Genomic DNA, 14,581 nt, shown 5'->3' with positions numbered 1-14,581 from the left:
TTTCCCAACCCATTGCCTTCAATACTTGATGCCAGTCAGAGCAGACAATACAGAGACGGACAAATTCTGATGATGATTTATTATATTTGTTGGTTGCTTTTTTTTACAAAGCGACCCAAAGTATCTTACATTAAAACCAATTAAGGACATCCAATAGAGATCTAAAAATGCAGCTATACAGGTAAAAGGCAGGACTTGCAGATCCCACCCTGCTAAAAGAGGGCACAATGCCACCCTTCAAATTACGTCTTTGCCTGGCTCCTAAAAATAGATGCTGCCAGTTGTGCCTCCTATGGGTGGGCATTCCAAAAGCAAGCAGCCATCCCTGAAAATGCCACTATTTGTCTGAGCAGTTTCCTCTCAGGGAAAGTCTCAATGGCTGCACTCACACATAATACTAAGCCATTGTTTGCACACTTTGACCATGGTTTGTGCAACCAAGCATGAGTGGTTTCTTAGGTGAGCAGACAGGCCAAGCTTGTTTCTCCAAAGCTTGGTTTGATTTCTAGCTGCTATTACTTTGTGCCTGGGGTCGGGTGCCCAAAAAAACCATTATTAGGCAAAACTGTTGAGTTTGGCCATAAAGTCAAACCGTAGTTCAAACCAACAAGAAACCTTGGCTTCACATTGTGATTTGTTGGCAAAATACAAGCCATAGTTAGTCTGCTGGGCTGGGTTTGCAAATTCCAAATGAACAACAACATAGCATTGTGTGTGAACCAAGCCACAGTGCAGGGCATGTGAAGAAATGGCAACTGTACTCTTAGAGACGAAGAGACTTATAGAGTGCATGCAGGGCCCAGTACTCTACGCCTTACAGGTGAGGCCAATCGTGACTTGGCTTGCTTGAGCCTCTTCAAATCCTACAGCACCCACACACTGCTCTCTACCGCACAGGGTTGTTGTTGAATGAAGTCAAGATAGAAAAATGAGAAATCAAGTTAGCCAATACTGTAATTAATGGGAGGAAGAAGAGTGGATAAATATTAAATTGCATACCTATGTTATAGATCTCAGAACTCCCAAACCTCACACCACTTGGATTCAGTGTGCCATCACTGGGGGGAGGAAACAAGTACAAACCACAGAGGAAAAGCATAACCATTATTAAAGCATCATTAAAGCATAATCACAGTCTGATGAAAAGAGACAAAACATAGGGAATTTATCATGGTTCTCAATAAAACAACTGTGTCAAATAGGCAACAAAAAATGATCCTTAGGCTGGGATTCCAAGAGGCCGCTGTTTGTTAGAGATTCATACCCATTAGAACGTTTTATACAGACATAAACAACAGGCCCACAAGAACTGTAAAGATCTAAATAGGTTTAATGACTGTGGGTCCTACCCAAAGAATTATGGGGACTGCAGTACAGCAGGAGCAAGAGATGCAGCTCCCTGGCACAGCATCTGCCCTGTACTCAGAAGATCCAGGGTCCATCCCAGGCATCTTCAAGAGGGCGAAGAAGCACTCTTCCCCAAACCATGGCAAGCCATTGCCAGTACACAATACCGAGTGTGATGGACCAGTAGCCTGATTCACTAAGGCAGCTTCCTCCACTCCTCCACCCAAGGGCCTTTTATAGACAGGAAGAGGAACCTGCAGCCCTCCCAGATGCCGTTGCACTGGGAGAGCCACAGCAGACTATCGGCTCCCCTGGCTGGGGCTGATGAGACTTGGGAGCCTGCCTTAGATGCCAAAGCAACTTGCTTGGCATTGGATTGGGTATCATGCAACTTGACGTGGGGGAGAAGGAGGCATTTGCTGTTTTGCCTCGGGCAGCAGTATGCCATGGGCCAGCCCTGCATCAAAGGAAAGGTTGTGCCACCTGACAAAGACCACAGGATGCTGAAACAGAGGAGAGGGGGAAGAAAGAGTGGAGGGAGTCTCTGAAATGCCAGCCAGTCAGCAGAGCCAGACTGACAATGTGTCCCTATATTCCCAGCCAACAAGTGCGCAGCAGCCCCTCTGCTAACTGCCATGAAGCATCCCTCGCATATGGTCACGCCAAAGTGATGGGCCTACCTGCGGCCAAGCATGACGATGCCTCCTGTCTTGGGGTTGATCTTGCAATAGTCGCCGTGAGCCCAGACACCTGTCCAGAAAAACCCACATGGAGGGCAACCAGGTCAATTATCAACAATCCAGGCCTGGATGGCACTCAAATCTGTTTTCACATTCACAAGAACAGTGGAAATTGATGGAACAGATTAAAAAACTAAACAATACAATGTTTTGGGTATAGGGCGGTGTATAAATTCAATTAAAAAATATATTTACAAGAACACAGAAAACTAGAAGGGTTGTAGGGGGATTCAAGTGACCCTCCTTTTAACTTATTTTGTTTACTGAATAACCCAGTGGTTCTCAAACCTTTTCCTCTGGACCACACTTTCAGAATAAATATTTGCTTGTGCCACACTGAATTTTTTATTGATAAGAAATCCTAGTAGTGCTTGATTTATAACACAGAACACAACTACTTTATAATATGATCATGAGACATCCAGAAAGTAAAAAGCAATGCAACTGCATAAGAACACAAGTCATTCCCAAAATATACCGTATTTTTCCAGGTATAAGATGAGGTTTTTTGCTTAAAAAATTAGTAAGAAATTGGGGGTCATCTTGTACACGAAACATGTGCACCTGGGGGAATTTTTAAAATATTTAAGCATATGTCCAGGATTTTGGCTTGGGCGGGCTGAGGCGGTCCCTCCTTTCTCCCTTCCCCCACTAGCTCGCCTCCTTAATTTTGGGTCTAATTTAAGACAGACAAACTCTTATCTCCTCATCAACACAAATAAGCTTTTGTCTTTTCTGATCTTTTGCATCTGTCAGAGTTCCTGCCACACCCTTTGAGAACCATTGGAATAACCTTTCAGGCCAGTGGTCAGGAACCGTTGGCCCTCCATATGATCATGAAATCAGAGTTGGGGAAGATGGCAGACTTGGGGGAGCAATCTCAAGTGCTCTTCCAGGCCACCCACCGATGAACAGGACCCAGGGACATGGTATCGCACCAGGAGCCCCCAAACTGAACGGCTGAAGGGCTAGAAAGTCCACCCCAACTCTTGAAACAAACAAGGGGATAGACAAAGGGGTAGGAGAACCGCTGAGCCCAGGGGAGAGCGCTACATGCCAGCTTCCAAGTGGGGCCTAGGGAAAGTAGGGTGGGAGCCAAGAAGGGGCAGTGGGGCCCCCACCTCCCATATCCCACTCCGATCCCAGACCCCCCCCCCCACCAAGGAAGGGATCCTGGGTCCAAAGTCACCAGCTCCAAATATTCTACAGAATTATATAGGAAAGGAGGCGATAGACCAATATTTGAAGGCTAGTAATCTGCCAAGGATAACAGAAGAAAAATGAGCAATTTTAAATGGCCAGGAAATATTAGATGCAATCAAGCTGGAAAAAACAGGGAAATCGCCAGGAACAGATGGATTATCAGCAAAATATTATAAGAAATTAAATAATCAATTGGTGATACCATTACAGGATATAATAAATGAAATTTTAATCTCAGGGAAAGTCCCAGAGACATAGAAAAAGGCATATATAACTTTAATACTAAAACAAGAGGCTGATGTGTTAGCAGTTAATAATTACAGACCAATTTCATTATTAAATAATGATTATAAATTATTTGCTAACATAATGGCCAACAGAATGAAATCAGTATTGAAAGATTATATACATCATGATCAGGCAGGATTCCTTCCAGGCATACAGACGAAGGCTAATAGAAGACAGGCCTTTAGGGAGGTGTTCTTATGTGCAACGGCCGCAGCTCGGACTTTGGTGGCCAAGGGGGGGAAGGAACAAGAAGCCCCGACAATAAGGGACTGGAATGACAAGCTACAAGAATTTGCTGAAATGGCGCAGATAACAAATACCCTGAGAGGCAATTCAAAACAAAAATTTATGGAAAAGGGGGATAGATATAAAACATATGTTCAAAAATACAGTAAAGGGTCGCTATCTATGCTAGCATTTGAATGACGTTGGAGTGAGAATGAGCTGAAAAATAAGACTAAGAGCACATATTGATATAGGAATGTATTAGATAAATAAATATACAATAATAAGAGTACATTCATTTGTAAAAAAGGAATATACAACGGGATAGACAAGAAGTCTAGTGTATATGTATATGATATGGGGGGGATTTGTTTTTGTTTTTTCTCTTTGTTCTTTTTTTGTTTCATTTTCTTTCTAGGTATATAAAATTTGTATATAATTTTTGTATACATGTTGGAAATTATATTATAGTAAGTCCTGTAATGTAATATGACAATGTTTATCGATGTAATATAAGAATGTTAACAAATAAATAAAATGCAAATTCAAAAAAAGGGAAAAAATGAAATATCACTGATATTCTAGAATACCTGGAAGTGAGAAATGAAAAACAAGTAGCATTGATGTTTATAGACGCTGAAAAAGCCTTTGACAATGTCTCTTAGGAATTTATGGAAAAATTGTAGGAGAAATTAATTTCAGAAATAGATTTAGGAAAGGAATTCCAGCCATATATTCAGACCAAAAAGCAAACTTAATTGTCAATCAGGTGGTAACAGAGGAATGTAGAATACAAAAAGGCACAAGACAAGGATGTCCGTTATCACCTTTATTATTTATATTGGTATTAGAAGTCCTGGTGAGAAATATTAGGGCAGATGAAAATACTGAAGGAATTAAGATAGGGGAAGAGTCATATAAATTGAAAGCCTATGCAGACGATCTGGTAATCACAGCAGAAGACCCTAAAGACTCTATCCCAAAAGTAACAGAAAAAATTCAGGAGTTTGGACAAGTAGCAGGATTCAAATTAAATAAAAGCAAGACCAAATTATTAGTTAAAAATCTAAGAGAAGCAGATAAAAAAGAATTATCCCAAATTACAGAAATAGAACCCATAAAAAAGTTAATACTGTATTTAGGAATTTGCCTCACAACTAGAAATATCAATATCTATAAAGATAACTATGAAAGATGCTGGAATGAAATAAAAAGGAATCTAGAAATATGGGGAAGAATGAATCTCTCCTTAATAGGAAGAATTGCAGCAATCAAGATGAATGTATTGCCAAAAATGTTGTTTTTATTCCAGACAATAAGTGATGCAGATTCCGTCAAGAAATGGCAAAAATATATATCTAAATTTATCTGGAAAGGGAAGAAGCCGAGAATAAAATATTAAATATTAAATATTAAGGATAGAGAAGGCTTCTCTCTTCCAAATTTAAAACTTTATTATGAGGCAAGCTGCATTACTTGGATCTGGCATTGGATTAAATTAGAAAATACCGATTTATTAGGTCTGGAAGGACATGATAATAGATTTGGTTGGCATGCATATTTAAGGCATAATAAAGGGAAGATACACAAAGGATTTCTAAATCATATAATTAGGAAAGCATTAATAAAAGTATGGGGAAAACAAAGATTTGTTAGAGCAAAAAACACCCTGGTGGGTGGCCCCAACAGAGGCAATGTAAATTAAAAGAACAAATATGGAGGCAAAATGGCTGACATATAGAGATTTACTGACAGAAAGAGAAGGGAAAATAAGACTTAAAGATTACGATGAGATAAAAGATTCAGTCCATGATTGGCTGCAACATCGACAATTAAATTAGATCTTCAAAGAAGATAATAAGAAAGGATTTAGTTATACTGTATCTAGATTCCAAAGAGAAATAATAGAAGAGAACAATAAATTATTAAAGAAAATGTATAATTGATTGTTAGAATGGGAGACCAAAGATGAGGAGGTTAAATCAGTAATGATTACATGGGGACATAATATATAATAGGACATAATATATAAATGGAGGATTGGGAAAAGTTATGGAAAAGTAATTTCAAAATTACGGATTGCATACAGTATTGTTAAAAGGATGAAAATGGGGGGGGGGGGCACAGAAGAGCCCTGAACCGACAAGGGTTTTCCCTTGTATCTTTGTTCAGTTTTTCCCCCTTGGTGGGGGGGGGGGCCCAAACCCCTTCTTCTTCTTCTTCTTACTATCTCCCCTGTTTCTTTCTGATCTCCTTTCACGGTCATCTTGGGGTACCCCCCTTATTTTTACTTTTATTTCAGGTTCTATTTTTCATTATTATTATTACCATTATTATTAATTTTTCTTTCTCCTCCTCTGTCACCACCATTACCAGTGCCTGAACACCCCCCCCCCCCCGGGGAAACAAGAGAAAGCCATGCTGGTCGCGTTGCAAAATAAATCTAAAGTCCAAGCCAGGGAAAACCTTTAACTCCACACAAAATTCCCATTTTGGTTTTAGACCTTGTTGATGTTGTTATTAAAAAAGAAAAGAAAAAAACATTTTTTCTTTTTGAATTTTTAACCTCATCTTCCATTTTTCACTTGACTATAAATAGTCTTCCTGACTTCTTTGTCTAAATTCCTATCCTTACCCTTGTATACTTTCTTCTCCCTTAATCTTTTATATTTTTACACACACACACACACACACACACACACACACACACACTTTTTCCTTTTAATTCTAAACAACTTCTTCTTCTTCTTCTTCTTCTTCTTCTTCTTCTTCTTCATGTCACCCTACCCCTAACCTCCCCTTTTCTTCTTTCCCTTCCTTTTTAATGGTCAAATAATAATAATTTTTAGCATTATTATTATTTAACTCCTGAAAATCATAGAGTTGGAAGGGACCCGAGGGCCTTCTAGTCCACCCCCCCCCCCCCCGCAAAGCAGGAATCACAGCTTAAAATGGCCATCCAGAGTGTTGGTACCTCTGGCTCACCTGACGTTGCTGGACTACAACTCCCATCAGCCCCTGCAAGCATGGCCTACGTCCAGGGGTGATGGGAGTTGTGGTTCAGCAATAGCAAGTGGTCCCGACACACATATTCAAAGCAACAATGCCTCACAGAGCGGTTCACCAACTATATATCCATAAAACCCAGTACTGCCCCCAGTGGCGGAGGAAGCTGCTGGAGCGGCAAATATGACGTGCACCTGGGGGGGGGCGTCAATCCTCCTGGGGGTGCCAGCGCCGCACGCCGATCGCACAAATACACCCAGCGTGTGGCGCTGGCTGCCAGGGATGTGAGCATCACCCTCTGGGGGGCCGCCCACCGGGGGGCGCATCCCCAGCTGGCACCCCTGAGAGGATTGGCCCACCGGGGGTGCGAGTGCCGCCACGCCACCCCCCCCAGGCATGGCACCCGGGGCGCACCCCCCCTCGTCCACCAGTGACTGACGGGAGCCTTTCCCAGACCTTGACTTTGAGAACAGCAGAAACAGCTGGGAAGAGAGGATTTCAGGGATAGTTTTTAAAAATAAACTTTTAAGTTGTGTATCCTTGTTTCTCAAGTTGACCCTTTGTGGAATTTTATGCATTGTAATTCAATGTTATTTTATTGATTATAGATTAGTAATTCTTTATGGTAATTGATAAGTGTAAACTGTTAAATTACTGTTTGCTGATGTAATACTGGATTCTAATGGATTATTGAATATTACTTTATTTGATATAAGTTGTTTACTTTAAAGTTTTTGTGACTTTTTATATAGGATCTGATTCTTACTATTAATGTTTTATGTTTTATTATTATTATTATTATTATTATTATTATTATTGTGTGCGCTGGAGGCTGCCCAGAGTGGTGAGGGTAACCCAGCTAGATGGGTGGGGTATAAATAAAAAAATGTCATTATTCCTCTTATTAAAAACCATTTAGAAAATCCGACTTCAATTTAAATTCAAGCCAGTGTTAAAAGCCAGGATAAAAATGCAGCAAGCCCTGCTCAAAAACAGGTGAGATGCTGCAGCAGGAAAACTAAGGAGCTTAATAATAAGCTAGAAGGTGAGCTCTGGAGCTTCTGGTGAATGATGGCAACTACACACAGGATGCGTGCAGCCAGGATTGGAAAGGGAAAAAGCTTTGGGTCACTGGAATGCAGGCAGTGAAGGAGACTGAATAATTTTTGCAGTGAAGGAGCAGAGAAAGCAAAGGAAAGCCATTTTAAAATGGTGTTTTCTGCCACTTGCTTTTTGATGAGCCCTAGGAGCTGCTGGCAAGAACGTCCTGGAGTGGAGGGGGGTTGTCCAGCCCACTTGGCTGACCCTTTCAAAGAGTTTGACTTCCTGCCAGCGGAGAGGTGGGCAGTGACACCCCATCCCCTTCTTCCCTATAGGAGAACCTGCAGATATTTAAATACATGTGTGTTTTTTAAAAAAAAAACCTAAGAGTCTTGCACATTTGCTTAACAGACTAACACAGACAAGCCTCTAAAACAGGGGAGGGGACTTGTCACCCTCCAGATGTTGCTTGACTTCTGCTCTCATCATCCCTGAACATCGTGCTTGCTGCCTGAGACCAATGGGAGATGCAATCCACCAGCATCTGAAGGACAACAGGTTAACCATCCATATTCTAGAACGCAGCAACAACAGAACCCCAGAAGACCATTTTTGCAGCACTCCACAGTTTGTGGGTTGTGGGCACAGGACTGCAGCCTCAGTTATCAAATCAACAATGAAGACCCCTTTTTAAAAAGAAATCAAACCTGTTTGTGATCCCTGATGGTTTCTGAAGTTGTGAGAAAGGAGCACCCCAGAAAGATTAAGAGGTCAGCCCCTGCACTTGCAGAGAGCAAAGTGAGGGGGTGGGATGGTGGGCAAACAAGCAGGAACCCCTGCTTTCGGGCTTACAATTTCACAAGCAAATATTGGTACCCACAGCAGTTCCCAAATGCCATGCTCAAATATTAGTTCTGCAGGCTTTGTAAGTGCCCCCACAACACACACAAAAAGCACCGCCTCAATACATACCTGGAAATCTTGAGAAATAAGCCTTTCTGTACTTGTTTCCATTCTCGTCGTTCCAAAAGTGTGTTGGCTGGCAGGGCATAGGCTTGGTGCAGACCAGCTCTCCGCTTTCCCCCAAAACGGGCTTGCCTGTTGTAAGGATCAAGAACAAAGGTGGCTCGTTTCCCTCTCTCCAGCCCTTGGAATGCATAGCTCAAGTATTTTCTCAGGCAATTGATCAGTTCTTCCCTGTTACAGCTTCTTTGGAGGTGGGATAAGACCTGGTCTGTCATCACTTAGCCCAGCCCTCCCCAACCTGGCACCCTATGGATGTTGCCAGACTAACTTTCAACATCCCTGAGACCACAGGCCACACTGCTGTAGCTCAACAACTTCTGGACATCAGAAGGCTGAAGAAGACTTGGCCTAGCCACTGTGGCTCCATCTGCACTATACTTAGAAAGCAGGGTCATACACTTTAAAACAGTCACGGCATCCCCCAAAGAATCCTGGGAAGTGTCTTTTTTTAAGAGTGCAGGGAGTTTTTAGATCCCTATTCCCCTGACAGAGCTACAACTCCCAAGGTTTCCTGGGAAGGAGGCTTGTTAAGCCACTTTGGGAACTGTAGCTCTGGGAGAGGGATAGAAGTCTTCTAACACTGTTCAGGAGCACCCATAACAAACTAGTTTCCAGGAGCCTTTGGAGGAAAACCACAACTGATTAAAGTGGAATCATACTGCTCCAAATATGTAGTGCAGACGGGGCCTTGGATCCAACAAAGGCGAAATGGGAGAACTAATTTCTCTCTACATTTCCCACAATGAACCCCAAGCTGCTTTGGAAGTCAAACATTTTGGAAGTCGAACGGACTTCCGGAACAGATTCTGTTCGACTTCTGAGGTACGACTGTATCATCATCCCAGGACACATTCCAGCCAGGCAAAAACACCCAGAAAGGGAAGAGAAGGACAAGTGAGGTGGGCAGCCTTGGGAGAGTCCCGAGGGCCAGAGAGGGCCACACCCAGGCTCCATCCCTGCTATAAGGCTCTCCATAAATTCTGGTGATACCTTTTCTTTTTTAAGCCCACATTAAACTACGTGGGGGTCTGCAAAGAACCTTCCCCAGCCCATAGCCTTACAACCGACAGCGAGGATGAGAAAAGGGCCCCCATTCGCCCTGAGATCCTGAAGTTGTCTGTGCTGTCAGAAGCCCTTCTTCCCCAACCACAGTTCTGACTTGGAAAAAGTGATAGCTTTGGCTGGGGGAAATACCTTCATCGTTCCAGGCTTCCACTGCCATTCCCAGATTCCGTGCCTGGATCTCGCCTTTGTAAACCGGAATGGACACATTCTGACCCATAAAGCAGGAAACTATATCTGTGCCTCCTGAAACGAGAGGGGGGCAGAACGGACTTCCATAAGCTCATCTCTCAAAAGGGTTGAAACCTCTTTAAATACATCCATTCCGATGTTGCTGAACTGCAACTCTCCTTCATGCTTAAAACACGTTAGTGGTACAATTACTCTGAAATGATGGTTTGATTATTATCAATCTGCATACGCTTGGAATTGACCTCACTCCCAGGTCATTGAGACTGTGAAAGTGTGCTAGGCCTGCAGCCCAGAGGTTGACGGATCAGAACTGTCCTCTGCTGGGCTGGTAACTTTTGATGGACTAAAACCCAGTGGCAGAGAACCTGGTTTCCAGAGTTTAAAAGAAATAAGCAGATCAGAGAGTAGATGATGGGTTAAGACTCCACTCTACTCAACAGCCAGCAGCCAGTCAAGGGAAGATAATGAGCAAGATGGATCAATAGTCTAACACTGGTTTAAGGATACAGATGCAGACTGTATTTGCACCGGATATGAAACTCTGTTTTATAGACAAAACTGTCTGTCATTGTTTCTACATAGGGAGTTGTTTCCGCAATTGTTTCTATCGGTGTTCTCACTGTGAAATTTCTCTGAAGTGCTTTCGTGGGAAGTGATCCGTAAGTGGAACCAAGTAAATAAGGAAGCTTCTATGCTTCTCACATCCACTAGCATGGGCTGGCTTCAGTAGAGAGCAGAGAGTACCAGCATCACCACTCCACGGGCTGCACCCCCAGCCCACCACGACAACTGGCCCTGCAGCCCAGATGAGGTGAGCATTCAATCTGAGTAAATACGGTGAAGGTGAAGGACCCCTGACAGCTAAGTCCAGTCGCAGACGACTCTGGGGTTGCTGCGCTCATCTTGCTTTACAGGCCGAGGAAGTCAGCGTTTGTCCGCAGACAGTTTTTCCAGGTCATGAGGCCAGCGTGACTAAGCCGCTTCTGGCACAACGGAACACTGAAACCAGAGCAGCGCACGGAAACACCATTTACCTTCCTGCTGGAGCGGTACCTATTTATCTACTTGCACTTTTTGGCGTGTTTTTGAACTGCTAGGTTGGCAGGAGCTGGAACTGAGAAACGGGAGCTCACCCTGTCGCAGGGATTTGAACTGCTGACCTTCTGATCGGCAAGCTCAAGAGACTCAGTGGTTTAGACCACAGCGCCACCCGCATCCCTGAGTAAATACAGTACTTTCTATCATATGGTCTTGTAAGAGAGTAAAAGCCTTCTGGGAAATGATTTACAATGAATTGAAGAAAATGTTGAAGGTAACAATAAAAACCAGAAACTTTTCTTACAGGGATAGTAGACACTGAGATACCAAAAGACCCCTCCCCCCAATTGTTTATGCATGCTACAACTGCAGCTAGAATGGTTTTCGCCCAGAGATGGAAAGAAGATGTAGTACCAACCAAGGAAGAGTGGCTAATTAAATTAATGGATTATGCCGAAATGGAGTATAAATAGTAAAACTTTAAAATAACCACAAAAGGGGGAGGGAGGGAAGTGTATATATGTGTATTAGAAATGTATGTGATTTGTGTTTTTGTAATTCATTTGTCTGTAAATTTTTGAAAAACTGAATAAATGTAAATGCTCTTTACCGCTCAAACCTTCTTCCAAATGTTGCTGCTGCTCTTGTTAAAACAACTAGGAATTGGGAATCCTTGTCGATCAACACACAGATCTACCAGTGGATCCCCTTCTGCCTTCTGCCCACCTCTGGGCCACACAAGACAATGTAAGAGATGCAAAATAGTACCCAAAATGGGGACTGCTTAGCAACCACTGCATCCTCCTCCCTCTAACTTTCCAACCCACTAAACATTCAAGGGCTCAAGTTCAGAAAACCCCTACCTGATATGGATCCCAGCAGAACGCTGCTCTTTATGTGCTTGTAGACGTACTCGTAGCTCTGAGGCTTGAGGGGTGAGCCAGTTGACAGGATGGTGTGGAGCGTTTGGAGGTTATGAGTTTCACCTTGGAACAACATTACCAGGCAGAGTTACACTGTTATTTCCTGGCCAATTATCAACACCGCCCCCGACCCCCCAAGTTTCCTGTTAACTTCTAGAACATGGGCCACCAACACAGACAGCTGCACTACAACTCCCATCAAGCCTTACCATGGGCCTCCCTGGCTGGGGCTGCTGGGAGTTGGAGTCCAGTAACATCTGGGAGCGCTGCAGGTTCCCCACCCCTGATGCAACAGTAAATGGACCTACTTCCTGCCTTGGTGTAAGGTTGCTTCCTGTGCTTCCACAATCCATGGGCAAAGTAACAACTCCCAGTACGTTTCCATCTCCCACCATTGTGGTAACTATCTACCTATTCAAAGTGTTGGTGCTGACCTTTAAAGCCCTAAATGGCCTCGGTCCTGTATACCTGAAGGAGCGTCTCCACCCCCATCGTTCAGCCCGGACACTGAGATCCAGCTCCGAGGACCTTCTGGCGGTTCACTCATTGCGAGAAGTGAGGTTACAGGGAACCAGGCAGAGGGCCTTCTCGGTAGTGGCGCCCACCATGTGGAATGCCCTCCCTTCAGATGTGAAGGAAATAAGCAGCTATCCTATCTTTAAAAGACATCTGAAGGCAGCCCTGTTTAGGGAAGTTTTTAATATTTAATGCTGTGTTGTTTTAACACTTGATTGGAAGCCACCCAGAGTGCTGGGGAAACTCAGCCAGATGGGCGGGGTATAAATAAATTATTATTATTATTGTTGTTATTATTGTTGTTGTTATTATTATTATTATTATTATTATTATTATTATTATTATATTGGGGAACAATAATGCCTTTGTGGAACTAATTAGAAATGGGAGGGAAGCAAAGTGGTTCAGTTCCAGAGGCAAACAGAATTCAAAGAGTATCTTGGTGCTTACATGGTTTAAGGTTCTTCTCTTCCAGCACCGCCAGCCATTTGGCACCTGTCCCAAGGATGGTGATACTGCAAGTAAAAAAGGAACAATTGTCACTCACTATGGTCATTTTGCTATTTCTTATTTTACAATAATGGAGGGTGGCAACATGTGATCAGACCGTCTCTCAGTGGGGGATCTCAAACCATGGAATCCCTTCTCTGGAGATGCACCTGGTGCCACCCCTATTAACCTTGAGGTGCCAGGCAAAGGTGTTCTTATTTACCCAAGCATTTTGCTCTAAACCCAAGTTCATCTTTTAGCTGGGTGGGGTAGGATGTGTCCTTTTTATGTTATTGCAATATAAGCACTATTAACTATTCTTTTACAAATCTTTTGATGTATTTTAATTTAGGGTTTTTTAATCATTGTAAGTCATTTTGTAGTAAGCAGCAAATAAGCATTTCCTGGGTTAATAAATAATAGTTCCTGTACGCCTGAACTGGCAGACTATGGTTACTGGAATGGGAACAACCTGGGTTTTAAAAGCTCTGGCTTTAAGCTCTTCATTCCAATCCTGGCATCCATAGTTTGCTAGTTCAGGACTTAAGAAGCTATGATTCAATAACTCAGAAAGCACAGAACTGTGGTGGGCCAAGAAACTATGCCAAAATTTGTACTTTGCCAAAGTATCCATAAAATAGATGAGACAAGAGTAAAGCGCAACCTACAAAGAGAGCGCTGAAGAGGGTCAAACTGCAGTAGTCTAAACTGCAAAGCTACCAGGTCTCACAATCTGAGAGTCTAGTTCTACCCGATACAAAACCTGGCACACCCACCTTGCTTCGAAAAAAAATATGTTACCAGTCATCAGCTTTTGACTTTTTGTGTGTGACTCGCAGGGTCTCTTTCTCCACTAGCTGGCAGAAGGATCTATGCAAAAACATTTTCAGAGACAGCCATAAATTGTCCTGACAAAGGCCTGACCAGACCATTATTTTATTTCCTTTCTTGCTTATTTTGTTTTCTTTTTTAAATCCTTGCTTCTAGCTTTTATTTACTGTGTTTCAGACCCAGTATTTTTAGCTATTTGTAACAGTGAATAGATGTATCATTATCTCTCGGAAGTTCATACGAAGTTTTGCAAACGCCATTCGCCATAAGCAATCAATGTTTGACCTGACCTTGACCAGTAATTTTAATAACAGCAGCAGGTGAAATAAAAACCACCATTGCAATGAGGCTCTGCTGTCTCTACCATCTGCCTGAGGGAAGTCATTCTCTTCTTAGGAAGTGTGTTGGCTATGTCCCAGTCTCTCCTGGCCCCTACACTTCCCACATTAGAGCGCTCTGCCACCACCAGACAAAAGAATCATTATTCACCAAGCTGCCCCTTATCCAACAGTCTCAAAGAGTTCTCTGGGGTGTTAGGGGAGTGCAGTGCTAGAGCTCTAGGCATGGAAGCTCCACCAGTTCCAAGCTCAATCGGGAAATCACTTCTCAACAACTACTGTAAACCAGCACTACCCAAACGCTACATTTTATTTA

At 42.9% G+C, this 14,581-nt stretch overlaps 1 protein-coding gene across 1 annotated transcript in view; it reads right to left on the bottom strand.

The window, feature by feature from the left end:
- AACS (acetoacetyl-CoA synthetase) overlaps positions 1-14,581 on the bottom strand; it is a 56,707-nt gene that overhangs the window by 8,422 nt on the left and 33,704 nt on the right. The window contains exons 11-16 of the mRNA XM_028709357.2: positions 13,058-13,122; positions 12,032-12,154; positions 10,071-10,184; positions 8,823-8,948; positions 2,028-2,097; positions 1,000-1,058 (exon numbers count right to left, since the gene is read on the bottom strand). Coding sequence (XP_028565190.1) covers positions 1,000-1,058; positions 2,028-2,097; positions 8,823-8,948; positions 10,071-10,184; positions 12,032-12,154; positions 13,058-13,122 — 557 coding nt within the window. The remainder of the gene's footprint in view (positions 1-999; positions 1,059-2,027; positions 2,098-8,822; positions 8,949-10,070; positions 10,185-12,031; positions 12,155-13,057; positions 13,123-14,581) is intronic.

Source organism: Podarcis muralis, chromosome 16 (assembly GCF_964188315.1).
Source record: "Podarcis muralis chromosome 16, rPodMur119.hap1.1, whole genome shotgun sequence".
Classification (NCBI taxonomy): domain Eukaryota; kingdom Metazoa; phylum Chordata; class Lepidosauria; order Squamata; family Lacertidae; genus Podarcis; species Podarcis muralis.
Note: the sequence above shows the minus strand (reverse complement) of the source record. Positions and strands in the feature narration are given on the sequence as shown.